Source organism: Genypterus blacodes, unplaced genomic scaffold (assembly GCF_046128005.1).
Source record: "Genypterus blacodes isolate CSIRO-AG114 ecotype Tasmania unplaced genomic scaffold, CSIRO-AGI_Gbla_v1 ptg000011l_1, whole genome shotgun sequence".
Lineage (NCBI taxonomy): Eukaryota > Metazoa > Chordata > Actinopteri > Ophidiiformes > Ophidiidae > Genypterus > Genypterus blacodes.
In genome coordinates, this window is record NW_027466825.1 from 1,628,069 (window position 1) to 1,655,635 (window position 27,567).

The 27,567-nt window shown below is 45.6% G+C and overlaps 4 protein-coding genes across 9 annotated transcripts in view; 3 read left to right on the top strand and 1 right to left on the bottom strand.

Annotated features, from left to right (window-relative positions):
- naa38 (N-alpha-acetyltransferase 38, NatC auxiliary subunit) overlaps nucleotides 1-27,567 on the top strand; it is a 127,676-nt gene that overhangs the window by 72,400 nt on the left and 27,709 nt on the right. The window lies entirely within an intron of this gene.
- sat2a.1 (spermidine/spermine N1-acetyltransferase family member 2a, tandem duplicate 1) lies at nucleotides 4,045-7,494 on the top strand. 2 transcript variants are annotated; one of them, XM_076161602.1, is made up of 6 exons: nucleotides 4,045-4,206; nucleotides 4,542-4,593; nucleotides 5,560-5,643; nucleotides 5,961-6,062; nucleotides 6,201-6,241; nucleotides 6,419-6,573. In XM_076161602.1, the coding sequence occupies exons 1-6, from the start codon at nucleotides 4,144-4,146 to the stop codon at nucleotides 6,494-6,496; spliced, it is 420 nt and encodes a 139-aa protein (XP_076017717.1). In that variant the 5' UTR covers nucleotides 4,045-4,143; the 3' UTR covers nucleotides 6,497-6,573. The 2 variants fall into 2 exon arrangements, with proteins under 2 accessions (XP_076017717.1, XP_076017708.1); XM_076161593.1 differs by lacking the exon at nucleotides 6,419-6,573 and adding an exon at nucleotides 6,693-7,494 and having other exon boundaries at nucleotides 4,046-4,206.
- tnfsf12 (TNF superfamily member 12) lies at nucleotides 8,556-13,907 on the top strand. Its single transcript, XM_076161041.1, has 6 exons — nucleotides 8,556-9,360; nucleotides 10,665-10,746; nucleotides 12,401-12,457; nucleotides 12,605-12,628; nucleotides 12,717-12,844; nucleotides 13,631-13,907. Exons 1-6 carry the CDS (start codon nucleotides 9,133-9,135, stop codon nucleotides 13,904-13,906), a joined length of 795 nt encoding a protein of 264 aa, XP_076017156.1. The 5' UTR covers nucleotides 8,556-9,132; the 3' UTR covers nucleotide 13,907.
- Nucleotides 17,793-27,567, bottom strand: part of chd3 (chromodomain helicase DNA binding protein 3) — a 33,490-nt gene continuing 23,715 nt past the window's right edge. For 3 of the 5 annotated variants that reach the window (XM_076160053.1, XM_076160045.1, XM_076160035.1), the window contains one exon: nucleotides 25,257-25,799. In XM_076160053.1, coding sequence (XP_076016168.1) covers nucleotides 25,534-25,799 — 266 coding nt within the window. In that variant the 3' untranslated portion in view covers nucleotides 25,257-25,533. Of the gene's footprint in view, nucleotides 19,799-25,256; nucleotides 25,800-27,567 lie in introns of those variants that run through there. The other 2 variants (XM_076160080.1, XM_076160062.1) reach the window with 1 other exon arrangement.

Genomic DNA, 27,567 nt, shown 5'->3' on the forward strand with positions numbered 1-27,567 from the left:
CCTGATAAATGAACCCTAAATAGTTCCCAAAATGATCCATCGTCAGTGACCTCCCACATTTGGCAACGACGCTGACATTTGGGGCGTAAACGTTTTTTTCTAAAGTGGGCACTGAAATCTCCCTCTCCTTAAATAAAGACTGTATATTTAGAGGTGTGAATGATGTCACTGTCAGAGTTAAAAATCTCAGCACAGCAGCCTTCGTCGTCGCCATCATCATGTTGTCGGAATCCACTTTTTATGACAGTTGAAGGATCTTAAAGCCACATAATGACCGTGTTGGGGGAACAGTATCACCTCATTAGGATCACCATGTCTCCAGTGAGGCGCCCCACTCTCTCCCACTCTCTCTCTCTCTCTCTCTCTCTTACACACACTGACTAATGCTGCTTGCAACCCTATGAGTCTTCTGCTGCGTCTGTAAAAGCTGTCAGCCGCGTCTCTCTCGCGCGTCATCAGCAGAGGCGGAGAGGCCACCGGTGAACACGGTGGCGAGCTCTGCTTGCTGCTTTCCTTTGCTTGCGTGGAATGAAAGGAGACATTACTCAGTCTTAAAGGGCCACGCCGCCTTATGCTGGATGTGTACTGAGCTATTAATAGGTGCATGGGCTGACGTTTATACAGAGAAAAGCTGGATAGCGAGGCCTCAGGAGCCAGTCTTAACAAAATCCCCCTTTCCTCGCTCATTTCCTCCCCACCCTCTCTGCAGAATGCACTGTGACAAATCTCTCACAAACTTATTTTTAGCCAGCCGCCGTCGCTTATTTATGGCTAAAATAACAGCACCAGCCGACTTGTTTAATGATTAAACAGACAAATAACAAAGGCGGAGAGGTAAATCAAGTCATAAATGTGTGATTTATTAGCGCTCTCTCACGCCAAACCACCTGTGAGAAGTGAAACGCCACTTGTTAGATCACGCTTTAGTTATTTAGCTTAAACCAGATGTTGCGTCGGGGGATAAAACCAGCTGTAGTTGTGGTTTTGTCTGGCTTCATGAAGAATCACTGAGCTGCAATTTAACCCTGTAATTGCAGAGAGAAGATGACAAGATGAGCTTTGTGGGGAGATAGCAAATGTAAAACAGCTGAAATGTTCCAAAGTCAAAAACTGTGAAAGCGGTTCAACTAAATCAGGGGGAAAAAGGATCAATTGAAAGATCGGTTGATTGCTTTTAAGACATTGTTTCATTCACCTATTTAGTCTTCCCACTTTGGCGTATCTACACACTTGATTTGACACTGATTCTCAGTGAGTCAAAGGCTTCCTCACTTCCTCTGACTCTGACCTATGGATGTCGGTGTGAATCTCACAAGCTCCTTCTTATTTCTGGCGCTGAAGTTCACAGTCTGATGACATGTCCACCATGTGCGTCATTACGGGCTATTTCAACGTCTCCAACACTGATGCCCGCGTGGAATTCAGTCATTTTTAGCTGTTTTCTCACATAAAAAAAAAAAAGATTACATGAACCGAGCAACCCCCCACCCACACACAGACACACACATGCATCATCACTGCTGTCACAGAGAAAATCCTCCTGGACTTGGACAAATAAATACTTCAAATAAAACATATTAAACATGTAGTTCTACTTAAAGGGGATTGAACCTTTAAGCTTTTGCACACACGCAACTAAAGTCCAACACTGTTTCACAGCATAAACTGGTGTAAACTAGGCTTATAAATAATAAACCGTCACACCAAAATTCTAAAACCCCGCGAGCACCCCCTAGTGGCTGCAACTGCCATTACAAAACAAAACAACCTTTCCCAATGGTGCGGCTAAAGATGTAGGTTATCCTGTTGTTGTTGTTGGGTTGTAGTTACTCTTAGGTTAACGCGTGGGGAACATAAATGTGACACCCACTGAGGAGGAACATTGATTTTATGGGAAGCAAGACCGTATTCCCATTAGATTTCCTTCTTTCAAACATACAAGTGGAAACTTTGGCACTCCGGTTCCAAATTCATCTCCTGCAATCATGCAGAACAGCAGAAGTCACAATTTTCTAGACATTCTTGTCATGGACCAAAGGAAAACTCTGCGGTGAGTGTGGCGCTGTGGAGGAATGCTCAGAGTGTCGCGGGAATTATGAATACCCGCGCCAAATTTCTTGCCAGTAGTTTTATGGAATTTCTCACTCAGTCTGGACCCAACAGGCCGACATACCGACACCGCAAGGGATTCATGAATTTGTTTCCCTGTGAGTAGAAAGAATTGCACAAAACCAAACAAACCCTTCATCATCCATCATCATCCTCTCATCACTTCATTCCGCTTGCTCCGTCCGGGTACTGCCTGGGGCTACAGAGTCTACGACATTCCGTGCCACTACTCATCCATCCCAGGCAGCCGGTTCGTTGTACGACCTCCTCCGTTCTCCCACATTTATCATCCAATACGACTCATTAAACATTTCATCGCCAGTTGTTGTGGTTTGATCCCGAATCACTTAAATCAGTTCATGTTATACGTGCGTGACCCAGACCAGTGTGTGTGTGTGTGTGTGTGGGGGGGGGGGGGGGGGGTAGAGGTGCATAGACGTCCCTATATGAACCCCTTTGCCAAAGTAGGCCTCGATCTCAATCTCTATTTAGACAAGCAAATTCTTTCACAAATTTAAGGAGAGACGGAGGCGTGCTTTGACTTCAAATCTTAGTATTTATTATTCAACTGGAATAGCAGTTGTGGTAGAGGACCTGAAGATGGAGCAAACAGATTATGATACATACAAGACTAAGGATTTTTATTTGACAATCAATAGCTTAAAAGAGCAAGATCGCTAAACCAACTGACAACGTAAAAGTGGAATAGGAATGAATGATTCACTAGTAAGGATTAGTTAAGCTTACTTATCCTATCGCCATGGCTGCAAATACAGCCGTCTGCACTGCACAAAGCAAGGATGGAAGACAATAGGCAGCTTTGGACAGTCTGACATCAAGTCCAACATGAGAAAAAGCTATTAGACACTGATACACTAGTCCAAGCAAAGCAGCAGTCCGGCACCAAATCATTCCCAATAGGCAGTTGGCACAGGTAAAGATGACCGACCCTGTACTGTGGCTCATAACAGGAGGGGAAGTGAGAGCTGACTCCTCTCCTAAAGGGTTAAATTAGACACATCATTAATAAAGTATCATAAAATTAAAAAGACGAGCAGCCTACTTTTTCAGCTCGGAGCTACAGACACATCTTTAGTGTGTGTGTGTGTGTGTGTGTGTGTGTGTGTGTGTGTGTGTGTGTGTGTGTGTGTGTGTGTGTGTGTGTGTGTGTGTGTGTGCGTGTGTGTTTGTGTGCGTGTGCGGGAGTGTGTGTTCTTTTTGGATACATTAAGGTTACACATGTCGTAAAATCAAATTGTAATATGGTAAAATGTGTAAACAGCGACACCCACAGGCCGGGGGCGACCAAGTCTGTCTGTGGCCACATTCTGACGCGATGAAATATCAAATGTGTATCAAATCTCATTTCTAAGAGGATTTGGAACTCAAAATTCAAAATATCTGATTAATAAAAAGATAAAGGGTCTAATTTTTGGAATAAATCATCGGTATTTCTTACAAAGCTTAAAGAATGCTGTCTACTCTTAGCTGATGATTGACGCCACCTTCTCTGTGTGTCTACTCTGGCTGGCTATTTTTCAAAGTAAAATAAGACAAAACATTGAAACTTGTGCCCTCTACACAATATTAGTGTGACGCTTAACATGTGATGATTTGTGTTGTGATCCCTCGGCATTTTGTTCCATATTGTTGTTCTGTTCAATAGAGGTGTTCAACTTATGTAATAACTATCAACGTCGAAATCCTTTGTTTGTCTTTTTTACTGTGTCATAGGTAAAAAAAAAAAAAAAAAACACACACACACGCATATCACTATAATAATAAAATATCATAATAGAAAACGATAATGTATAATAATAATAATAATTTATAATAATTAGCAAATCACAACCGCATGGTCTCTGCCGCCCGATGTAATTCCCACGGTCGCCACTGTCAAGTGGGGGCGCTGTTTCTACCGTTTTCAACACCTTAATTTATTCTTCCGGGTTTTGGCGACTCCAGGATTCGGCCTTCGGACCTGTCAGGTCGCACCACCTCGCCTCGCATCGCATCGCATCACACTCACCCGCCATGGATTTCTCCATTCGAGCCGCTAATGTGGAGGATTGCAAGGACATCGCACGGATGATCTTGGTGAGTGCCCACGTGTGGCCTACACACTCCGAAGACAGCCAGCAAACGATGATGTCAGCAGACACGACCATCCTGTGATTGTCAGTAAATTGAGATTTCCTCGGAATCATATATCATAATGTATGTATGATATCACAACAGAAGTGCGTTGTTGTTAACGCGGCAGCCACGTGCGCCACAGTGATAACAGTGTGTCTTTTCAAAGCAAAACAGCCTCGTAAATCCGGACCAGACCGGCATTGATATGCATTAAGCACTTATTATCGATATTTTAATGGGTGGCCAGAACTTTATGATCACACGCAGATATCGATATTTGTGTTTATTCCCTGCAGGAACTGTCTGTATATGAGAAACTTGCAGACCATGGGAAGATTACACAGAGAGGTATGAGATCACCACACTCATGTAACTATTGAACACATGATATATATGTTTATGTTCATGTAGAGGCATACTTTATTATTGTTCTAATTACGTTAGTTTGCATTTGGCAATTGTGGTTCCTAAGATATTTGCACAAAACATCTTATCAGTAAGTGTTGTCCTGCCCCAATAGTTCAAAGGCTGTATTTATTGTGTCACGTGCAGTCATACAAGTGTAACCAGTAATACACGTGTGAAATGCTCCTTCTGGTACATTACGGTTATTTAGCAGACGCTTTTAGCCAAAGCAACTTACATTACATTACCACCCATTACAGAGGGGGGAGCAGTTTAGGGTGAATCCTCCGGTTCTCAAGCGAAAGCCCTACAGACTGAGCTACTGCCTTCACAAAGTTCTGCAACTTTGCTTGGTATAACATTAAAGTGTTCTGCTGAGTGAAGAAGGAAACAAAGAAGTCCAAACAGTTATGATGACATGACTATATAACCCTAGAGAGTTTCATATGACATCATAGGTGCAAGAGAAGAGAAAGAGAAGACAAAGGTCCGCAGGCGATTCATGGCGATGACAGAAAAGAAAAGCTGATCCAACTACCACCCGAGAACAAGTCAAGAAAACATCATATGCCTTTAATTTGTCAGACTGAAAAGGGGAATCCAAATATGATGGAGGGAACAGGTGGTTGTCCTCGGGGGTCACGAGAAGACGCATTTCCAAATGGAAAGTGTTAACCAGAAACCAATTCTACTTTAATGTATTGAGTGCCACTGTGTTTTTTTGTGTTTTTTCATGGATGGGAGAGGAATGGATAAGCACAGCTACAGGATGAAGTGCAGCAAGAATGAGCTTCCAGTCTGCACCAAGCTAGACGAGGGGAATCAAGCCACAACAACACCTCTTTCAAATCTCTCTCTCTCTCTCTCTCTCTCTCTCTCCTTCCCCTTCTCTCCCTCATTCATTTACAGATTTGGAGCAGGATGGTTTCTCCAAGAATCCATTCTTCCACGGAATCATTGCTGAGGTCCCAGAGCAGCACAAAACCAAAGACGGTGAATTACACACACACTACACGCTACACGCTACACGCTACACGCTACACGCTACACACTACACACTACACATTGCACACTGCACACTGCACACACACACACAACCACATCTTTGTACTAGATTAGAACTCATTATCACCAGGCTGTGTTTTGTAAGAGCTGAGCACGTCTGATTTGCACGTCCTGATTACTTAAAGTTAAATGAAAAGCAAATGTAGCTCATCTCCGGTTTCACCCCACCTGCTCTCTACTTCTCCCTAATTTAGCTGCACTGACATCACATGCACTGACATCACATTTGAATTATTTACCCGCAGGCCACTTGAAGATCGGCTACGCACTTTACTTCTTCTCCTACAGCACAAGGAAGGGCAGAGCCATTTACATGGAGGACCTGTACGTCATGCCCGAGTTCAGAGGTGCACTAAAAGCTTCACCGCCCATTTATTACCACATTACCATCACTGTTTGATGTGCAGAGTGATTTAACTTAAAGGCCTGGAGCGCACATATGTGGAAATGTAGTGAAGTGTTTCTGTTTTGTTTTTGTTTCTCAGGAAAAGGCATCGGTAAAGCACTCATGAGTAAAGTAGCACAGGTGAGCAAAATAATAACTCATCTTCTTAGCTTTTATTCTCAAATATGTGTGGATAAAAATGAGCTGAACGCTGAACTTAACCTCCTAGACTCCTCATTGCTTCCTTGGCATTTCAAATTCAACAACAAAGCTTAAGAAAATACTCAAAACTAATACATAAACTTGTCTGTGTTGTAGACACTGGCTGTGACAATGGCGTTTCAATACAACACTTATGGAGCAAAGCAGGAATGCATTGGCTTTGCAAGGCAATAAATAAGAATTATAATAGTCTGCATGAGCATGTTTTATAAATGCAGAACAAGTTAGGACAGTTAAGTGAAACTACTGGTTTCACAACTTATATCCAGGTTACAGGAGATATGCATCATTCTGCATCAAACGACTGGGGACTTTGAAGGCATTTGGGGAAATTTCCATCCGTGTGTGTTGTTTCCCGTGTGTGCCCTAGTTGGGCCTCGCTGCGGGCTGCTGCCTGCTCAACTTCACTGTGTTGGACTGGAACAAGTCGGCGCTGGACTTCTACTCCAGCCGCGGCTGCTTTGACGTCACAGCTGAGCAGGGCTACCACTGCATGGCCTGTGACGGGGAGGCGCTGCAGCGTCTGGCACAGCCTTGAGACGACTCCGGGGGTCGCGACCTCTCGAGGATACAGGGATAGAGCACAAAATGTGTCATTAGAAATCTTCACAAACTATAATTTGTTGATAACAGTTTTGGCCTATGCAATATATCTCAATATGATATCACCCAGGTAATAAAATGGGTGTTTATGATTATGTTCTCACTTTATGACACATTACCTTTGGTTTTTGCTGTTAAACGGGTCTGTGTGCGTGTGTGTGTTGTTGTGTTTGGTTGATTATTGCATAAATTGCAATGTGACATTGATAGACAGGGTGTGTGTGTTTAGTGTATCTTATCCCTTTAAATTCATGACAACAGTAACCAAAGAGTCAATCGTGTCATCTTTGTGAACTGTGCAGCTGTTAACAGCTGTTTTCTGGGGTTTTTTGCAAAAACATCCATCAAAGTCTGTAAAAGCATCCATGTGGTGGACGTTTTCGAGGAGGATAAAGCTTTGGACCGGGCCAACATCTTTGAAAGTGCATACTGCTCATCTGCAGTCCTGATGTTTTGTTTACTAAAAGGGATTTTTGTGTCATTTCCACCGATTTAATAAAAACATTCTGTATTCTTTATTTGATTTAACTTCCCCATGACTTTGAATCAATAAAAGCTGCTGTCATTTCCGTTTGTGCCGATGGTTCGGACCACTGTGGTTCTCAAGCTGTATGAACCTCTACAACTCTAACCTATCGAGAACAGAAGTGGTAGATGTTGGGCTACTATCAATATTACATTTGCCATAATAATAGAATTTCCAACTGTTGTCTGTAAAGTTCCCAGTCATATGCGCTTTGAGTACAACAACTGGTCCACCTATCACAGTTTGAGACCCAGAAAAGTTGGCATAGAGCCCAAAAACATTCATATCCTATACTTACTGCTACACATATGTACATTATTTACATATGAATTCAAGTGGCTACTCTGGGGGAGAAGGGGATATTTAAATAAGATTATATTGAAGTCAATGGCACAATGTACTGAGTGTGAAGCTGGTTTCAGTTAAATTAAGAACTAACCTTGATCTTGCCTCTGCTGTTTCAAAGTCTCATTCTGTAATCGAAACACATTTTGTCTCAGAGGGTTCACACACACACTGCATCATAGACTTTATCAAGTTAAAACTCATTTGGAAATGTGCTGTAGAAATGTACATTCTAGACCAGACACTAAATGTTTTAGTAGTTTTGAAGTATCTTTTGGCTTTTGTTTCATTTTGTGTCAAACCAACATGTTTTGGTTTCATTCACATGCTCTGCTACTGTATACTTGAAAGCAAAATCATCTACTCTGTCAATCCACTGTGTTCAGCTCTATTAAAGTGATCAATTGAAGCGATCTAATGATTCTCCAGTGATTAGTTTTTATAGAACGTTATGTGTTTAGAAGACTATAAATAACCTCAGATTCATTCAATCAGAGCAAAATCTGTGTCAAAGTTAAGCATTTTCCTCCATTGAAAGTTCAATCCCAACTATTGATCATATTATATCATTTCTATCTATAATATCCCTTCATAAAAGCATGAAAGTGTTATTGTGATTTATTCTGGGACCCACCTGTTGATGGTGCAGTGCCCTGGGTGTCTTCACCGGCGCACTGCTGCCATCGTGTGGCGACGCTCGGAACTGTTTTAACGCGTGAACGGCTCGTATTTTTTGAGGTTCTGCGAGTTGATGAAAGTGTGCAGCCCGGCGCCTCTCGGGTCCATTCCGGCCAGGACCTCGGTGGCTGCACGCCGGGAATTCAATCATGCGATCTCAGCACGAAAGTTATGTGTGTGGATGCAATGCAGAGTCATCAGTGTGCGTGCGCGCGTGTGTGTGTGCGCGTATGTGAGTGTGTGTGACCCCTGCACGTTGTTAAAGGGAAGACAAGAGAGCTGAGTCAACGAATCGACGGGGAGAAGGATGCAACAGTTGATGTGCGGGAGTTGCACCGTGCACAGTTTCCTCGGGTTGCGCACACGGAGGATGGCGGCTTTGATGCGTGCTGAGGAAGGATCGGGACCTGGAGCTTTGTTGCGTTAAAATCCCGCAATCTGCCGGATCAATCGCCCGATTTCACCCGGAGATTTGCTAGTGTGCGTGTGCGTGTGTGTGTGTGGAAGGTGGGGGGGGAGAACAAAAAAAAAACGACGTGTGTGTGTGCGTGTGTTTGTGCGTGTGCGTGCGTGTGTGTGTATGTGTATGAGTGTGTGTTATATTTACGCGTCTTACCAAAATGGACTTTTGGACAGAAATGCATTTGGTGAGACTTAAATGGAGTTGAATTGGAGCTTTCGCGTGGTGAGTAGCGGTGCAGTCTGCGCCGACATGCATCGGATTCTGCAGCGGCGGCGGGTGCGCAAGCTGCGGGTCGTGTGGGCTTCGCTGGCGCTGGTGGCTCTGTCTCTGGCCGCATGCAGCGCGCTGTTCACGGCGTGGACGTGGAGGCAGACGCGGGACCTGTCCCAGTCCTTTAAGACGCTACAGGACCGACTGGAGCAGGTTTGTCTCGTCGCTTTCAAAATCCAAAAAAAGAAAAGAGACAATTAAAGCTGCAGACGCGTTTTTTTTTTTGTCTCGCTGCGCCAAAGCTCATCAGTAATATTTAATCTCCAGCGAGTTCACAGACCGTGAAGTGTTTTGTTATGTAACTTCTTTTGTGGCTGCGGTTACGGGAATCTTCGCGGGGGGTTAAATGGAAAAATGCAATTCCACATTTCACTCACTCCCCCCCTCCTCCTCCTCCTCCTCTTCCTCCTTTTCTCCCTTTGCACGTTCTCTCCTTCTCTCCGCACTTGGCACTCTTCACCCTGCTCACCAGCAATAAGTTGTAGAGTTTGTTGCTTATTTTTGTGTCCACCTTCCCCCCCCCCCCCTCCTCCTCCCCCCCCCCTCCTCTTCCTCCCTCCACAGCCATGTTTAATTGCTTTGGTGCCAGTTGTTGTTCCAGTTTTATCTCAATTTACTGGAAAAGCCACAGCTTCTTGGCTGCACCGCACGTTTGTGCGTGAAACAGGCATGTCTGGCTGAGGCAAGTGTCCATCATCTTCTCATGCACGGCTCCTGCCCTCTTTAATCCTGCATAAGTGAGCCCCAATCCGGTGTGATCGCATGCAAAGTGCAGCTTTCACACTTGCCTGGATTTGGACTCATGCATGTGGTTGTGAGGTTGTGAGGTTGTGCGGCTGTGCAGCAGCAGCAGCAGTTGTTGTTGTGTGCCGCAGCAGCAGCCTGGAGGAGCTGATGGTAACGTTTATGACTTCAGGTGCACAGTGTTCAAAGAATCCAGGGTGCACTGGATTTGAGATCAGGTTGGCTGTGTATCATGTTGACACACACACACAGTTTCCCCTCTCAGACGCACACAAACACTCCTGGATTGGACACGTGGAGTGTTGATGCTGGAGCCTTTCCCACGGGGGGGCCTCGTCTTGGACATTTGACCGTTTGCCAGTGAGCAGAGAGCAGCTCACTGCCTCCATTTCCACAGTAGCTGCATGTTTAGACATACATTCTTCCTCTTCTTCTTCCTCTTCTTCTCCTCACAGCCTCTTTCGCTCATTCACCAAGTCTTGGCCAAGGACTCATGCACTTTGCTGGCTTTGACTAAATTCGGCCAGTTAAGAAATGCTAGGAATGCAAAGCACTAAAAGCATGCATTAGGTGTTGCAACCGTTCTGTGGAGGAAGTGAGTCGACCCCCCCACCTCCCCACCCCCCCACACTGGAACCTGGAAAGGACGGAGCCGGGCCTGCATTAGTGCCACCTACATGACGCTTTGTTTGCCCTTTGTCTCTCCCTGATAGGTGAACACGCAGAGGAAGGCCATCGTCCAGCTCATCCTGGAGAAGAGAGAGCTGCTGGTGGGGCACAGAGTGAAGAGAGACGGTATTTCACTCCCGTGTGTGTTTGTGTGTGTGTGTGTGTGTGTGTGTCTGTGTGTGTGCATCTCATTTTCTTGTCATGAGAGGCTTCAACCGCTTCCATCCAAATCACACGACATATCGCTGCAGACACAATATACTTACCAGCTCCGCTCTGTTGTTTTTTTTGGGGAAGGACATTTAACACAAGCGGCGGCCAGAAGCGGCCCACATGCCACTTTGGTCAGGGTCTGAGCCGCGCCGCAGGCACTACCCGCTGCTAAAAGTTGACACAGGAAGAAGTAGGCAGCTGGATGACTGTTTCAGAAATTACAGGTCTGACCAGAGCGGCCTGAAGCCCAGAAACCCAGCTGGCGTGGCGAGGGAGGCCTTGTTGCACGCTTTGGGCAATGAAATTTGATTTTTCTTTTTCCCCCCCGGGCGCACGACTGACACGGCTATGATTTGTTGTGAAAGCGGTGATATTTGATGACCTATCATTGCTGTATTTATAGTGTCCGCTTGCGTCACCGTCACGGGGTTTTTGCAGCTCGATTTGTTCACATCTTTGTCCGAGGGTGAACTCTGAATCTGGATCTCGGACTGGAGGAATCGGCTCAGAGCCTCGCAAATCCTCCCTCCGTGATCCCTGCAGGTACCGGCGAGCGACAGCTGACTTACGATTCCAAAAATGCATTACGCAGGCCTCGAATCCGAGGGGGAAAAAAAGGCAAACAGCTTTTCCCAGTTTGTGGAAAGTTGAGGGTTTGAGGCGCACACTGATGTTGTGTTCTCCCGCGCTGACTGACAGCTTCAAACCCACAACCTGCCCCAGCCTGGGGGGCTTCACCAGCACCCATAGGAGCTCTGGCCTCTACAGGGTCGCCCACCTGCGAGTTATTTTAGCAGGGGCCCTCCTCCCTGCTTCTGGCCGCTCTCTCCAAACACAACGTATGTATTTCACAGCTCGTACGTACAGATTTCTAAATCATTCCCCCAAAAGCTAAAATAAACTCAAACTCTGGCCTTTCGGTGATGAATTTTATTTATTATATTTATGCAAGCAGGGCCGTCGCTGCTGCTGCTTCGCTCTCTCTCTCTCTCTCTCTCTCTCTCTCTGTCCCTCTCTCTCTCTCTCTCCCTCTCGCTCTCTTTTTTTCATGGCCTGGGTCAGCGAGCAGCCAGAGAGCTTCCTGTCTCTCCTTTCACAGCACTTCATTTCTCTTATTTCGCACTTTCACGTCGTCTCCTGCGCCGCAATCAATTCGCGTTTCCTATAAGCTCCATCCTTCCACCGTCCACTCACTCCTCCCTCTCCATCCCTCTCCTTCACCTCCTCTCCTCCTCCTCCTCCTTCTCTGCATTCTGTATTTTCTAGATGACTGCAACCAGCTGGCACTGAGATTAACCTTGACACACACACACACACACACACACACACACACACACACAAAGCACACAGTCTGCCCCGAAAATAACAGTTTTGAGGGAAATATAATAATGAGCACGTGAAAGGAAATCCTTCGCCATCTGCTAACCGCGTTAAAGACCGACCAGGTGGAATCTGACCGGCCACAAATTAACACACCGTGTTATTAGAGAGATACAGACGGGAGTGATTGTGTTTTCTTTGCCATTCAAAACTCATTGTCTCTCTTCCTTCCCCTTTTTTCGTAAAGGGGGGGCGCTGCGAGCGAGGAGTGGAAACGGACGGAAAGCGGCGTCTCATTTTGAGAGTAAGTGGCCTGGCAGATCCCTTATGGCCGTCTCATGTAGCATCTGCTGAAGTGGTTTCAATCATACACCCCTATAGCGTTGCAGTCATAAAAGCTTAATTGACTTTCCCCTGACGCTCTCTCAATGTGTCTTTTGCTCCCCGACAGTAACCAAAGTCTCCTTTCAGCAAGGTAAGACTCTTATAAATAGCACCAGGATCGAGCACCATCACCCTACGAGATGAATAACCCTGTGTGTGGGTGTGTGTGTGTGTGTCAGTGGGAGAGGGAGGCGTGATAAAGGGCTGGGAGGAGAGGACGCTGAACATGAGCAAGGCGGTGCGGTACAACAGAGAGCAAGGCACCTTCACCGTGGAGAAGGCGGGCGTCTACTTCCTGTACTGCCAGGTGAGCTTCTGCAGGGGCACAAAGACTCTTTCACATCACACACACACACATCACACACACACACACACCTAACCCTCATCTGCACTCTATGGAGTTAAATTGAAAAAGGCAAATTGTCCACGAATACTTGATTGATCAATATTTCTGGAGCACACATGTTTCCTGTTCAAGTCTCTGACCTGCTTCATTGTGATTGGTCACCTGGGTAACAGTTGGGCCAGTCAGAGCAAAGAGGGCGTCACAGCTGTGAGGCCCTAAAGAAACTAAAAATAGCCCGTTTTCACTCAGTGTGCAGTTGAATAAGAATGTGTTCACAAAGCACATTTAAATTAGAGAAGTGTGAAACAGAAACATTTAAAACTATTGTTCATCCTCATTCTATACATCTATAGGTGTTTGCAGAGCGTGATGAAGGCCACCTCGTCTAATACAGACCTGATATAAAACCCCAGTGTGCCTTTGTTCTGTACTTTATAAGCTGTTTCTCTGCAAACATGACTCATTTTGAAATGGTATGTTGTTGTTTTTACGCGGGGTGGATATCGGGTTTCGGCTAATCTCACACAGCCAGACCTCTGTCTCGTCAAGTTCACAGAGGTCTGGATAAAATCTAATCCCAAGAATAGAAAACAGGGTAAGAGAATGGGACTGTGGCAATGGGCTGCGATCAGGTTGAGCGTTCTGTTTGAGAAGAACCAAACGCTGTGTGGTGTTTGGTTTGACGGGGTAACAAATGTAACAAGCGTCTACCTCCGATTGGTCTTCACCCGCTCTCTGTCTGCGCAGGTCCTCTTCAATGAGCAGGAGTCTCAGTACGTGAAGCTGGACGTGGTGACTGGAGGTCAGAGGCCGCAGAAGCTGCAGTGCAAGGAGGGATACGGGACGACGCCCGCCGCAGGGCCGCACCCCTTCCACTTCCTGAAGCCCTGCCAGGTGTCGGGCCTGCTGCGGCTGGACCGGGGCGCCGAGCTGCAGGCCATCACGGGCCCGTCGTTCAGGCTGCACGCTGTGGGCGCCTCCTCCGCCTCGCCTCACGTCTTCAGCATCTTTAAAGTGAACTGAACCCTGTCGTGGGTCGGGCGGGAGGGGGAAGGGGGGTCAGGAAGGGGGGGGGACAGCTTCGGCTTCGGCTCCGGCTTTGGCGCGAACTCCGTGAACTGACAAATCCACTCGTTTTTGTCAGGAGCAGCCAAAACATCACATCAAGACGTCGCTTTGGAAAGACAAATCGAACGCTTGTGGAAGTTGTCGCGGAAGTCTTTCCTCTGGAGGCGGCGCTGTTTTGGAACGCAAACGCACACTTTTGGATTAAGACCAAAACCCAAAGTGGTTTGAAATGCTGTGATGAACGTCTGCTGAGAGACCAGATGTGATGGGAAAGCTGCTCCGCTTCATTTAGAACAACATATCGGGATGTTCAACTTAGCCTTCATATCATTTTATAAAAGGTTTTTTTTTTTTTACACTCTCTTTATAAGATTGACTGACGGTAAAGCTGTGCATGCACCTTCCACTTTTATACCAGCGGTGCCTGGCGGTTGACGAGCGCACCTGAAACGAAAAACGTGAGAGCTCTACACTATTTTTTGATTTTGTTTTTACAGTGCATTCTCACTTATATGGATTTTCATGACCTTTACAATGTGCTGAGTGTGAAATACTGCAAGCCTTCTCATGATATACTGTGTATATAGCTTCACACATACTTCAGATATGAGCATATGGGAGTAACATGGATGTGAATTTGTGCTCTTCTCTAATATTTAGTGGTTTATTATGAATGAGGCCTGTTGTATAGTCTACCTGGCTTCATTTTTGATAAGTAGGAGCGAGTTATAGTAAACAAAGCGTATAACATAACGCCTCTTCGCTGCGCTCTTCTTCTGCCCTTGTTATGATTTTGGTGACGTCGTATCCTTTTATAAATGATCAGGAGGGAAGTGATCAATAATATTGGTGCAAAGCTGTGATTCCATTGAAGTAAAGCCTGTTTTGGGATTTTTTTGACAGCAAATTGTAGCTTGATAAATCAGTGCATTTATGCAAACGTGTACTAATGATGATATTTGTGATCATTTATTTCCCCCAAAATTAATGCTCTGCCCTGGAAAAGACAGAACCTGGAAGATGACACAGACGGCACCCCGGGGTCCCCATCTGTGAAGCTACTCTCCCGTTTACTGTTAGTGGAGACGTTCCAGCTCATATATATCATAATAACGTTACAGATTTATGGAGAGAATCAGAGAAACAATTCACAGTCGCAGTCCACGGAAACTGGACTTGCTTGGATTCACAAGTCGTCCAAGAAGCTTCTTTCAATTCTGGGCAGTAAACCAGCATTGATCATCAAGGGGTAGTTCACACCTCGGGCCAGGTGACCTCTGGGTCAGATGGAAATGGAAATATTACAAAAAAGAAGTAGGAATTTCACTCATATATCAGCCATCGTGGACAGATTAAAAGAACTTGAACTTGTTTCGTTGCGTGTGTGTCGTTCACACCTCGGAACAGGTGACTCCTTCAGGACTGTGAGAGTTACAAGAAGCACTTTAGTAAGACATCCGCTCTTAAAGCAGCCATGGACAAATCAATTCAAAAGTGTAACTCAAATCTCACATCTGAGTTGTCTGAGGTCACACAGGAGTCACAAGGGTCGTAAGTCACACTGCAAAATGACAGGAAACGCTAAGATCGCCAACGTTTTAACAGCTGTTGTCGTCTAAAAGTGTCTATCTACACTGACATATGAGTAAGATCTCAGCTGTAACTCAAGCGACCCTCACAACTCTCATGTGCCCCCGAGGTGTGAATGACACTCAGAGGATGAATGCTTCTTTACTGCCCTCCGTTGTCCAGTCGTTTGTCATTATTATATCCATCTTATTATATGAATTCATTACTTAGAGGTTCCTACAAAGGGTTGTGTATACTTTTGCCACTTTTATAGTATTTTCTCCAAAAAAGCAATTCACGTGTTAAATAATGCGAAAGACAGATTTTGTATGATTTACAAGTTTTTTTTATCCTCATCATCATCATCATCAGAATTTAGTGTAGGAAAGAAACATAAATTTGTCCACATTTAACATAAAAATACTTATTATTTTGAGATTGCTTTTGAAATGTGTCACTTCTTTTTTTATCTTAACATTCTGACATGAAATCCTTGTACGCAGTAATGACATCGCCTGTACTCCATTCCATTCTCTCATACGCTGCTGCTTTGTGTAATATGGTGTAGTTGTACTTTTCAAGCCGTGTGTATTTTTAGCACTCCTGCTCATGTTTATAAGTCGTTCTTTTTGTGGATGGGCCGCGCCGGTTTCTCCTCAGCACTTTACTGCAGCAAATGTGGAGTTGTAACGGGGTGGGGGAGGGAGGGAGGTGGGGAGGGGAGGGGGGATATTCATGTTTCACCCGAGGCTCACAAGTGGAAAGTGTTGGACTGAACTGTAGACTTTATATCCTGTTTGATTTCCGCGTCGTTTACCTCTTTCCCCCTTTTTGTGTCTCAATCATCCCCTCCCTCCCCTCTGCACCTCATATTTCCCTGTCAGCACCGTTCATAACACAAACACACACATATACTGTATACATCCAACTTTGACTTGTTGAATCCCCCAAGTGCCCCAGGCTCACACACACACACACACATACACACACACACTCAGACACGCTCACACAGACGAGCAGCCGTCTAAATTTTCACTTCCTGAATCTGAACCACATAGCTGAAAGCCTTTGAGAAAAAACATGCCTCAGCCCCCCCCTGACACACACACGCGCACACACACACACACACAGGGCCTCACACACTTCCCTGCCCTAATTCCTATTTCTTCTAAATGTCAAAGTTTATTGCCGCCTCTGAAAAGTCTTATATTTCGCACTCTGTGAAGAAGCGTGGTGAAGTATTTCTCTGTAAGATGACGATGATGTACGCAAGCCTGGAGTTTTGTTTTTCATGTCACTTTTCATAAATGTTAAATAAACATTTTTTTGTTGTTGTTTTTGAAAGGAAATATTTTCTTTCAAGAAGCCAGAAAATCTTTACATTTGTTACAATAATGTATAAGATGTACAGGACGAGACAACGTAAACAACATTATGCTTATTATTGATATAATTTAGTAATAATATGACAATAATCTGATTGAACATCTGTATTATTTGACAGAATATGAGGGGAACTAGTTTAATAACATTGTGAACAAATGAATTGGGACATTTCCCTACTTTTGACATTTAAACATAATTAGATTATCATTCTTAACATAAGAATACCCGCTATATGTCTCAAAACAAAAATGTTGAATTCCTCATAAAAGCGGAATAGTGAACATCACTGTGGTCTGAATAAAAGTGACTTCACCGTCAGTCAGCATGAATCACTGACGTTGTGTGTGAGAAGTTGTGAGAAGGACACACTGAATCACTGCAACACACACACACACACTCCCACATTCACATCTGCACTCACAGTGATCTGAGACATTTCCTGGCTACGTCCACCTTTAAATTATTAGCAGACTTAAAAACCATTTAAAGGCACAATCCACCAAATCTTAAACCCAATCACTTTCTGATGCTGTAAAAGGTGTAAATAATGGTATAACATCATTAAGGCTAAGTCTTACTCTGCTATGTGTGTAGATATGACTTTGTTATAAGCTATAATTTACCTGCCTAACACAATAAAATTGTAAATTAAGAGCAAAGTGAAGCTTCTAGCAGATTTAAGGGATAATTCTGCTCCAAATCTGCTTTACAGGGTCACTAAGGGTCCTTATCCTTGGTGATATGTGTGTCTATAACGCTTTAAAATGCTTTTCTACAGCATTCAGACTTTAAAAATATCACAACAGAGCAAAGTGACAGCTGTAGGCGATTCATGCGAGAGAAAAGCCTTTGTAGAAATTTCATTCCAAAAATCCACATGGCACAATTTAAAATTCATTCGGTTTTATTACAAACAAATAAAAGAAAGGAAGAGAGAAAGAAAGAAGAAAGAAAAGAGGAGATGCATCATCGCTGACACGTTTTTCGCTGCCACTGGTTGGACGTACACCATTACACAGTGACAAGATACCCAGAATGAAACACAAAGTCCTGGGAAGAGGACAGAAGAAAAGGGGAAAACAAAAACAAAAAAACGGTTAAGTGCTTAATTTGACACATTTTAGTTGAGGAGTTGCACAAAAAAATGCGTACGAAACATAAAAAGGGATCGGTAGAAGGATGTAAAAATGTTGAGGGTACCTAAGCGTTTGAACTTAAAGTGGATTCTTCTGGATTCACAGGTTGACATCAGGATCTTAATTCAGCTTTATTTCTTTACATTTACTCTGCTATGTTTCTTAAGGCGTTTCTTAATGATGCTGTTTATAAAATGGACGGTCCAGGGTTAGATTAGTATACATGTTTGCTCATAGAAGCATTTAGGGTTACATATGGCCTATTTACTTTATATGTATATGTTCATTTGCAAAGCCCCAAATCTAAAATGGAAGCAGGAAAAGTGTTTCTCGTGATATATTTGCTTCTGAAGTTTGCTCAACTTCTTCGTTTGCTTTTAGGGCAACAATGGCGAAGAGGTGCGTCGCATGTTCCACATACTGTATCGTTTCCGTTTAACACAAACAACAACAACAACAACAACAACAACAAAAAGGCTCTTTTGGTGGAAAGCTTTCTCGGGTAGGAAAACGGCGAGAACAGCGACTCGTGAGAGAAAACACGAGAGAGCGAGAATGAACGGCTTAAATATGCAAAGTATATCACAGAATTGGTAGAAAGAAATGGGAAATAAAACAAAGAGAGGGAAACGTTTGATCCAGGGAGGCGATCGATAGCTTTTGAATAACACTGACTTGCTTATGAAAGGTTATAAACATTCATAGGAGGTTTCTGAAAAATAGCGTCACGCCACTCAATCCCCGGAAATACCTCAAAGCTCTGTACATACACGAGAACCAACTGCGGCCGATGGGGGGAGAGTAGGGCAGAACGGTGGGATTACGACTTGATTTGCGACTTTTGCAGATTTGAACGCGTACCGTCGAGCAAGCGAAACAAAACGAAGAAGGCCTGAAAAAAGCTCACGCTGTGCTTGGGCGCCTCCAACTCTGCCTGGGCTGCGACCTTTGGACGTTCAGCCCGTCAGAGAAATAGAAAAAAATATTAAAACGACCATAGGCACAGCTTGATACTGAGAAGGGGTATTTTTTGTTCTTTTTTTTTTAAATTTCCACGAGACAGCGTTATTGTGACGAGAGCATGCGTCGAGGGACGGAGTGCGGCGAAGAAAATGACGATTGACATGCAGCTTCCTGTCAGTGTTTGAGGGTTACATGAAGGTGGTCTAATGAGAGACCTAGAGGGTTCTATAGGATTGAGGTGCAGGAGCATTGTGTGTGTGTGTGTGGGTGGGTGGGTGTGTGTGTTCAGAGGTTAAATGCGTCCCTAGAGGTGGAGGCTGTTCATGAGGAGTATAATGGTTTGAGGCAGACAAGAAAAGATCACAAGAGGTTGAGACAATATGGACCGTGTGTGTGTGTAGAGGTGTGTGTCTACTGTTTACAGAAAGTACCAGTCAGCAGAGTAATATTTCAGAGTGTGTGTGCGAAGTCTAGGGATCTTTCTGTATGTGTGTGTGTGTGCATGTCGACTGAAGCAACTCTAATCACTACAGCTATAAACACCCTCAGTCAGTCAGTTACAGCTTTAATACTGGATGTGCGATGAAACGAGATAGAGTGTTCTCTACTCGGAGGCAGAAATTGAAGAATGTATGTGTGGCAAATGAGTTTCAGTGTGCGTGTGCGTGTGCGTGCGTGCGTGCGTGTGTAGGCTAGTCGTCGATGCAGATGACCTCTCCGCTGCGCTGCTCTCGCCTGACGAGCAGCTCCGCTTCCCTCTCCTTCTTCACAGACATGGGAGGCCCATTCAGCACTGTGGGGGACAGAGAGAGAGAGAGAGAGAGAGAGAGAGAGAGAGAGAGAGAGAGAGAGAGAGAGGGAGTTGGCTCCATTAACTGCCCCGTCACACACTGCATCATGAGCCACAACGTGTTAAGATGTTCTCAGAACTCTGTGAAACACCTGAAATGTCAACTTCTTTAAGATAAAAGATTACAACCTGTTGAAAATCTTAAGGTAAACAACTTCTTACACTCTGGAGACGGGATTGAATATGCAGAAACAGCCAGTGACACAAATCAGTGACACACACTTTTCACACACACACACACACACATTTTGAACATGTTAAGGAGTTATTGTTAGAGATGTTGAGGCCCAGGTTCAGGGTCACTTTGGGCTCCACCACCCCAATATTTGAGGCCCTTAGAATCCATTCATTTAGTGCCAAACTCCAAATCCCAAGCTTTTCCGCTTACATTTCAGAGGGAAATACTATACTACACATACTCGTTACACGTAGGAGGAGATCCAAAGACCTGTTTAGGAAAAAGAGTTTCGATACTTTGACTTACTGCTCAACACTTACAGGCCAAAAGGTAAAAGTGACAATCACAGCGCCACCATCAGGCCAACCTCTACCAAAATCTGATAGGTTCCTCCCTGGATCGTGTCAAACCTGCCTGGCAAGTTTCGTCGTTATCCTTCAACAACCTTTTTAGATACGCAGCTATCAGACGGAGGATTAACTACACTCCTTGTACTGAGAAGTTGCGCATCACTGCAGCACACGACAGATAGAGGGCGCTGATCTTCGGACACGTGCGGCGCTACAGGCATGCATGACGGATCGTGTGAATCCGCAATGGAAAAACCACTTCCAAAATGTTTATCCTCTGCGGGGAAAGCGGAGGAGGAGCTTTTCCAGCCGAGCGGAGAGACGAGACAAGTGGCAGACTTCGTTTTATCGTGACGCAAAGCAACGTCGTTTATGGGAAATATGGTTTAGGTTTGGATTCTTTTGCGTTTCACGTGTAACATCATTAAAGCGCAGGCCCGTAAAAGCAACAAAACTCCATCCAGGCTTCTTTTATCGTCCTTTTAATGAGCAAACCTGCATAATACAGTACATCAATATGTCATATCACATATATCATGTATACAATAATGATCAAACCCCAGAATGCATAAGTTTTATTTGAGGATCTGAGGCCTGCAACGAGCGCAAACACACACAGAAACACACACAGAAACACACTCAGAAACACACTCAGACAGGCACATGAGGACACAGATACACAAACGCACGCACGCTATACATTAAAATGAACTTCATCCAGCGAGGCTGCACAGCTGGCCAACAAAAGGATCCAATCTCCCCACATTTAAGTGCCGTCACGGCGGCTTGAGCTGCCGCTTTCAAAACAACGCCAGGAATAGACGACGCGCAGCGGACGCGTCTCGCCGCACGCCACGGGGAAGATAAACTGTCATAACACCCCCGTTGCAGATCAAAGCGGCGATAAGGAGCTGCACTGTGCTGAAGATGAGGAGGGGGGGGGGGGGGGGCTTCAAGTGCTGCAAATCTGTGGTGTGTGTGTGTGTGGAGAGGGAGAGAGGACCACTTATGGGAAAACTTATGGCATCTCGCCAGCGGAGGCCAAAACAGGGGACAGAAAGGGAAAGAGGAGATGGAGTCAGTAAGTGCATTGAGGGTGTGTGTGTGTGTGTGTCAAGGGGGGGGGGGGTCGTAGACTAAATCTGATAAGAAGCAAAAATAGAGGTAAAGACTTGGTGAAAGACAAAGATAAATGATGGGTGATGTTGGGGAAAAATAGATGTAGAAGCAGACAACACAAGAGAGGGAGAGAGAGAGAGAGAGAGAGAGAGAGATGGAGAGACAGAGAGAGAGAGAGAGGGAGAGAGAGGGAGAGGGAGAGAGAGCGAAAAAGGCATATAAGGTAAAGAAGCCGTGAAGATAAAACACTGAGGAATGCGAGGAAGCACTTGTGTTACACCAGATAAGTTTTTCCCCGAGATGTCCAAGATTGTCCAAAGATTTCACTCAAGTTATAACCACCACCACACTCCTCCTCCTCCTCTTCCTCCTGTGTATAATACTCATCCCTTGCTCTTAGCCTGCCTGGGGCTTCACAGTAGCAGCAGCTAAAGGGAATTCAGCTGCTCGCTCTCCTCTACTGAGGAACGTCGGTGCCGTCCAAACTGATCAAGTCAGTGTGTTCCCTCACCCCAATGTAGTTTGGCAGTGACTTAATACTAGTGGTTTGTTCTCGAATGCCTCGCTCGTGGCAAGGCGCTTCTCAGGAGCTCTGAATCTTTCAATCAGGAAGGTTTGGAGACTTTTGAGGAGGACGGAAAGCTACAAGAAACTGTGGGGCTGATCAGGAGGTATCCATGTATGCAGATGATGCAATCCTGAGAGAGTTTTGAGAGATCCACTCAAAACGATATTACAAAACATATTTACCTGAACGCAGAATTAGTAGAAGAAGTAAAAAAAACAGAAGACAACAAGGAAATTAAGACCACGGCGGTCAGTCAGGTCATGGAGACACGGTTCCTCTAGGAACCACAAAGGTCTGGGTATACTTCATATGAGTTAGAACCTGCAGGCTCATTACATTGGTTGTTGCGCAGGGTTGGTTGTTCTACTTCTTGATGCCTCGCCCTTCCTGTAATTCATCCAAATATCATACAATCACGACGCTGTTCAGGTATTTGTTTTTGAGTGCATTCAGCATCGGGAATTGCTCAGATTTGCTAACCGAAGTCCAGACTGAGGTGTGGCCGGTTGCCTACGCTGCACTTAAAGACTACAGACGTGCTTTGTGTAGAGCGAGCAAAAAGACTTTAACGATCTGAAAGAGTTCATTTCGTTCACTTAAAGGATTTGCTCAAAGGGAAGAAAGTCGACGAACGGAAGTAGACCGAGAGAACCCATTGGCTCATCCACCATACTTAACTACATGTTTGTGAAGTAAACGATAAACGTGACCACCTCGTGAATACTGGCCACAGGCGGGCCGCGGCCATCTTAGAGGCGTGAGGTGGCATCAAAGGAAATCCTGTGGAATGTAGCATGCGTGGTGTTCTAGGACGTCTTCACCAGCCCTATGCCGTGTTGGGGCCTTGAACTAACTCCCCGAAAAGTGCCTTTACAGTGCATGAGGTACTGTGGCTGCCCTGTCTTCATGTGATCACACAGGCCTACAACACCGCCACTGATGCACAAAACATGTATGCGAAATCCAGAAACACAATGAAAAACTAACAAAGCAGAAGTCAAATGTGTCCGGCCAAGACGTCAGCCTGTGTTTCTCCACCGTCGGTCCTGCCTGCGATCTGATAGAAGCGAGCGCTGCCATCTTGGCAAGGGACGGCGCATTTTTTGGTTGCTGAAAAGCTCTGCGTGAGCACAGCGGCGCCAAAACATTTCATCGGTAACAAACCCTCACGTCTCTGAGATGTCAACTCCTCAGGAAGCAACAATCACTGGCTGGAGTTTGAGATAGTTTAGAGAGTTTATCCAGCGGGGACCATGAAACGCTTTCATGAGAGCAAATGTTACAAAGAACGCTTGACTGATGGAGAAACCAGGCAGATCTTTCAGGTGGATGTAAATCAGAGATATCACCTCAACTGCACACACACACACACACACACAGATTTATTCACATTGCAGGCCCCACTCCTCTCCATCCTTCCGTCTTAAAGGGAAATACCACTGAGGTTCAGCTGAGGAATATCAACGTTGCCCTCAAAAACTTTGGATGACATCGCCAATCCTTCACTGGTTCTCATTCCAGAAACAAGGCAGAGGAGTCCTGCTCCCTCCTGCGAGATGTCACACTGATGTACTGCTCTACACACTCCGAAATGGGGGGGAGAGACGGGGGACGATGACAGTATCCAGAGTGTTTTATTTTCTGGAAAATCGGGGGACATTTTCCAGTGTGGAATCCATCAGGCTGCCACCATGAAAAAGGATTCAGAGGCTTTCCTTTCAATGAGATAGACAGAGAGAGAGAGAGAGAGAGAGAGAGAGAGAGAGAGAGAGAGAGAGAGAGAGGGAGAGGGAGAGCGGGTCGGACATGACAGATCACCGTCTCTCTACCTTTGAAGATGAGCTGCCCAGACTCAGTAAATCACGACGTTGCCGCGATGACTCGTGAAAACACTCAGCGTAAATTCTTCAGTGAATATTCCCCTTTAAGTGAACCCCCCTCCCCCTCCCCTTTCCCCCCCTTCCCCCCCACCATAAAGGTGCAATAGTAAATATACTTCGTAATACAGTACAGATCTCCACACCGGCCTGTCCCGATTGGCTCATTCTCATTGCAACGCCGGCGATTGGTCGGCCGATAAGTCGGACAAAGGCGACAGCAAAAACTACCGGCCTTTGTTTTATCTGTTGGTCGAGGTTTGGAATGCAAAAGAGGGCAAAAGAGTCCATGGGAATTTGTAAATTATACTTCATGTCTTTCCTTCCTTCCATTCCTTCACTTTTATTGTTTCCCCTCCTTTTTTGGTCCCTTCTCTCCTTCCTCCATCCTCTTTTTCTGTCCTCCATTGTCCTTTGTTTTTTGCTTCTGCCCTCCCTTCTCTGAATCCTCTCCCTTCCTTTCTCTCCTTCCATCTTTGTCTCGTCCCTGTCTTCATCCCTTTCCCTGTTCCTCTCCAGCTTCATTTCCTCCATTTAATTCCGTCCTTCTCTCTCGCCTCGTTCTTTTCCATCCATCCATCCGTCCCTTGGAGACGATCCAAGTCTGTTTGGCCAGTTTGGATTTCGCCCACTTGTACCGAGCAGATAAATTAAGCTCTTTGCAGGTTTTCAGCGTGTGTGTGTGAGGTCCACGGCTTGTGTGTGTGTGTGTGTGAGAGCAGGAGAGTGGGATGGGGGAGGAGTGGAGGACTGTGGAGGAATGAGGGAGTACAGGGTCAGAGTGAGGGGACAGGCTTGTTCAGTCAGCGGGCAGATAAAGAATTGATCCGAGGGGAACAAAGGCAGAAACAGAGAAAATCTTTAAATCCGCGCAATGACGGAAAGGAAAAATTAAATTTCTGCTCTTCACGTTTCTTTCGACATATGTGAATTCCTGACAACATTTCCCTGTGATTGCATTAACACACACACACACACACACACTGTCTTTTCTTCTCTCTCTCTCTCTCTCTTCGGTCTTTCCACTCGGATTTTTTGGGCCTTTTTTTTTTCTCGTCCAGTAGCGTCTTTTCTTTTCTCTGCCTTTTCTTTGTAGTCGAGAGCTTGTTTGTGCCAGACAGGTCATCTCTCTCTCTCTCTGTCTCTCTCTTTTCTATCCCCTCCATCCAGCTCTGCCTCGTTTTCCCCCCACGCATCATTAGCGCTTGATGTCGGAGCCAGCTCTTCACCTCTCCCCGCGTTCTTCAGGACCCCGTGCATCCTGTCGTCCGTGTCTCTCACCCCCACGTTCTCCCTCTCCCTCTCAGTTTGATTGCTTATTTTCTTTTATGGATCAAAGCGCCGCTGCTTCTCTCCATCTCCTCTCCGACGAGCTCCATTCCTCCTGGCTCTGCTTGGGTTTTGCCTTTGTGTTCTCCTCGCATTCCAGCGGTATCTGCATTTGCTCCTCGCCCCAGGCTGTGTCGGCCTTCACTTCCTGCTCATGCATTCAGGTTTTTATCAATCTCCATCTTTGTTACATTCCATCATGTGTATGTTTTGTCTGAACTTTCTCTTCTCTCCTTGTGCGTCCATGGCCCCTCCCCTCAGGGTTTCTTTGGTCGGCCGTTGCGCGGCAGGTTCTCCACGGTGTTGCTGAGGCGGTACTTGACAATGATGCTGTGCACCGTGGACTTAGGCATCCTCAGCTCCTGCCCGATGGCCCCCTCTGACTTGCCGTCCTTCCACAGATCCACCACGCGCTGCCGCTGCCCCACATCGTGCTCCTTGGTCTTCTGGCAAACGGCGGCCGTCGGCCCTCCAGCGGCGCCCCCAGCGGCTCCCGCGGTGGCCCCAGCAGCGGCAACGGCTTCTGTGGGGGCAGACAAGCGGCAGACTGTAGTGGAGACTCGGAGAGGGGAGCAGGATAATGTGACACTTTACTGGTCCCCGTAGGGAATTCTCTTTTAGTTTGCAGCTCAGAGGCCAGAGGTCAGGGTGAGCTTCTGCAGCTGGAGGATTCGCATCCTGCTCAGGGACACTTCAGCAGGTCCGCTGGAAGTCCGCTTGAAGGACAATCTCCCTAATTTCTACACCATCCTGCTGCACATAGAGGATGAGGGAGTGTCCTCCTCCGTTGGGTGAAGACACTCCTCTCTCCCCTCTCGACGCCTCTGAAACAGGTTTCCCAAAATGCAACTTAATGAGGCATCACCGTGTGTTGACTCTGCAGACTGAGACAGCACAAACACAATGCTTTATGTGAGCATTTACAGATTGAAGTGAAGTTCACAGAGTGGAACTGACCTTGATTGTCATTACTGATGCATCAACACACACAAGACACAGGTCAATGCATCAATAGCCTCGTTCTCTGACAGGGAACATTCTTCACTTTTCATCTAGAGACTTGAATACACTTAACAATATTCCAAAAGCAGGACATTTTTTGGAAACAGTATTTTTCCATGTGTGGTGTTTTGGTGTGGTGAATTGAGTACTTTCTCCCACCGCTGGTATTTTTGGACATGTTTTGTGTACTCATGTGAAAGGGTGAGGCGGGAGCTCCTCTCAGGAGAGGACCATTAACGGAGGAAAGCTAGGAGGTCGCAAAAAATCATTGGATTTTGTTGTTATAACTCTGTCCATTTCTCTCTGTCACATTCTCTCTCTGGCTGCAGTCTAAAAAGGTCAGTAACCACGGCGACCCCAATCAGGACCGCAAATGTGGCCCCGTTTGCTAAATACTTGTGTCCTGCCAGGGTTCCTAGTGTTTCGGACCGCACTCAGCTGTGCACAGAGGAGCAGCACAAGTCACGCTCAACTATTTCTGCCCAGCCTCGGCCGCTTCGCAAGTCGCAACACGGCGTTTATACAAGTAAACTCCTTCTGCGGTTTCTGTCCCTCTCAAAATACCTTGGTACAAAGTCCTCTGGTCCGAATGTTTTCTTGGCACGGCCAAATTCAGACAGGCCTCGGCATAATGACATTTTCAGAGATAGGCCCTGGCTCTCTTAAACCCAATGCCTTTGACAGATGTTTCGGTCTACAATTACATAAATCAAGATAGACTAAGTAAGAGTCAGACGCTGGGTGCTGTGGTTTTTAGGGCAAAGCTATTGGGGAATATCAGGTTTTGCCAGTTATCTCTGCCACATCTCTGCTATCTAAACATCTCTCAACACGAATACACATGCAGAGGAGAGAGAGAGAGAGAGAGAGAGAGAGAGAGAGAGAGAGCGTGCGTCTGGTGAACATATGCTGTTAGCAAACTAATGAGAAAATAAATTCACAAACTGCCAGTGCACTCTGACACACTGCAGACGGAGGGGAAAGCTTGGACAAGGAGGCCAAAACAAAATGGATGGAGTTCTTAAAAGATTTTAATTATGAAGCTCTTAACTTCATAAGTAATGAGAGCTTACAATAGGCCTCTACAAGAGAAAATAAACAGGCTGGAAAAGGAAAACACTCCTCGGACAGCTCTGATAGGGGCTCCAGACTGGGCTTTAATGTTGCGCAATGTGTCATTACTGCCGAGCATACTATTGAGGTTTTGAGGTTAGACATGTAAAGAGAAGAAATGCCTTAATATAGCCATACAGCACGTTTCGTGTTTGATTTGGGTAATGTCTATTTCA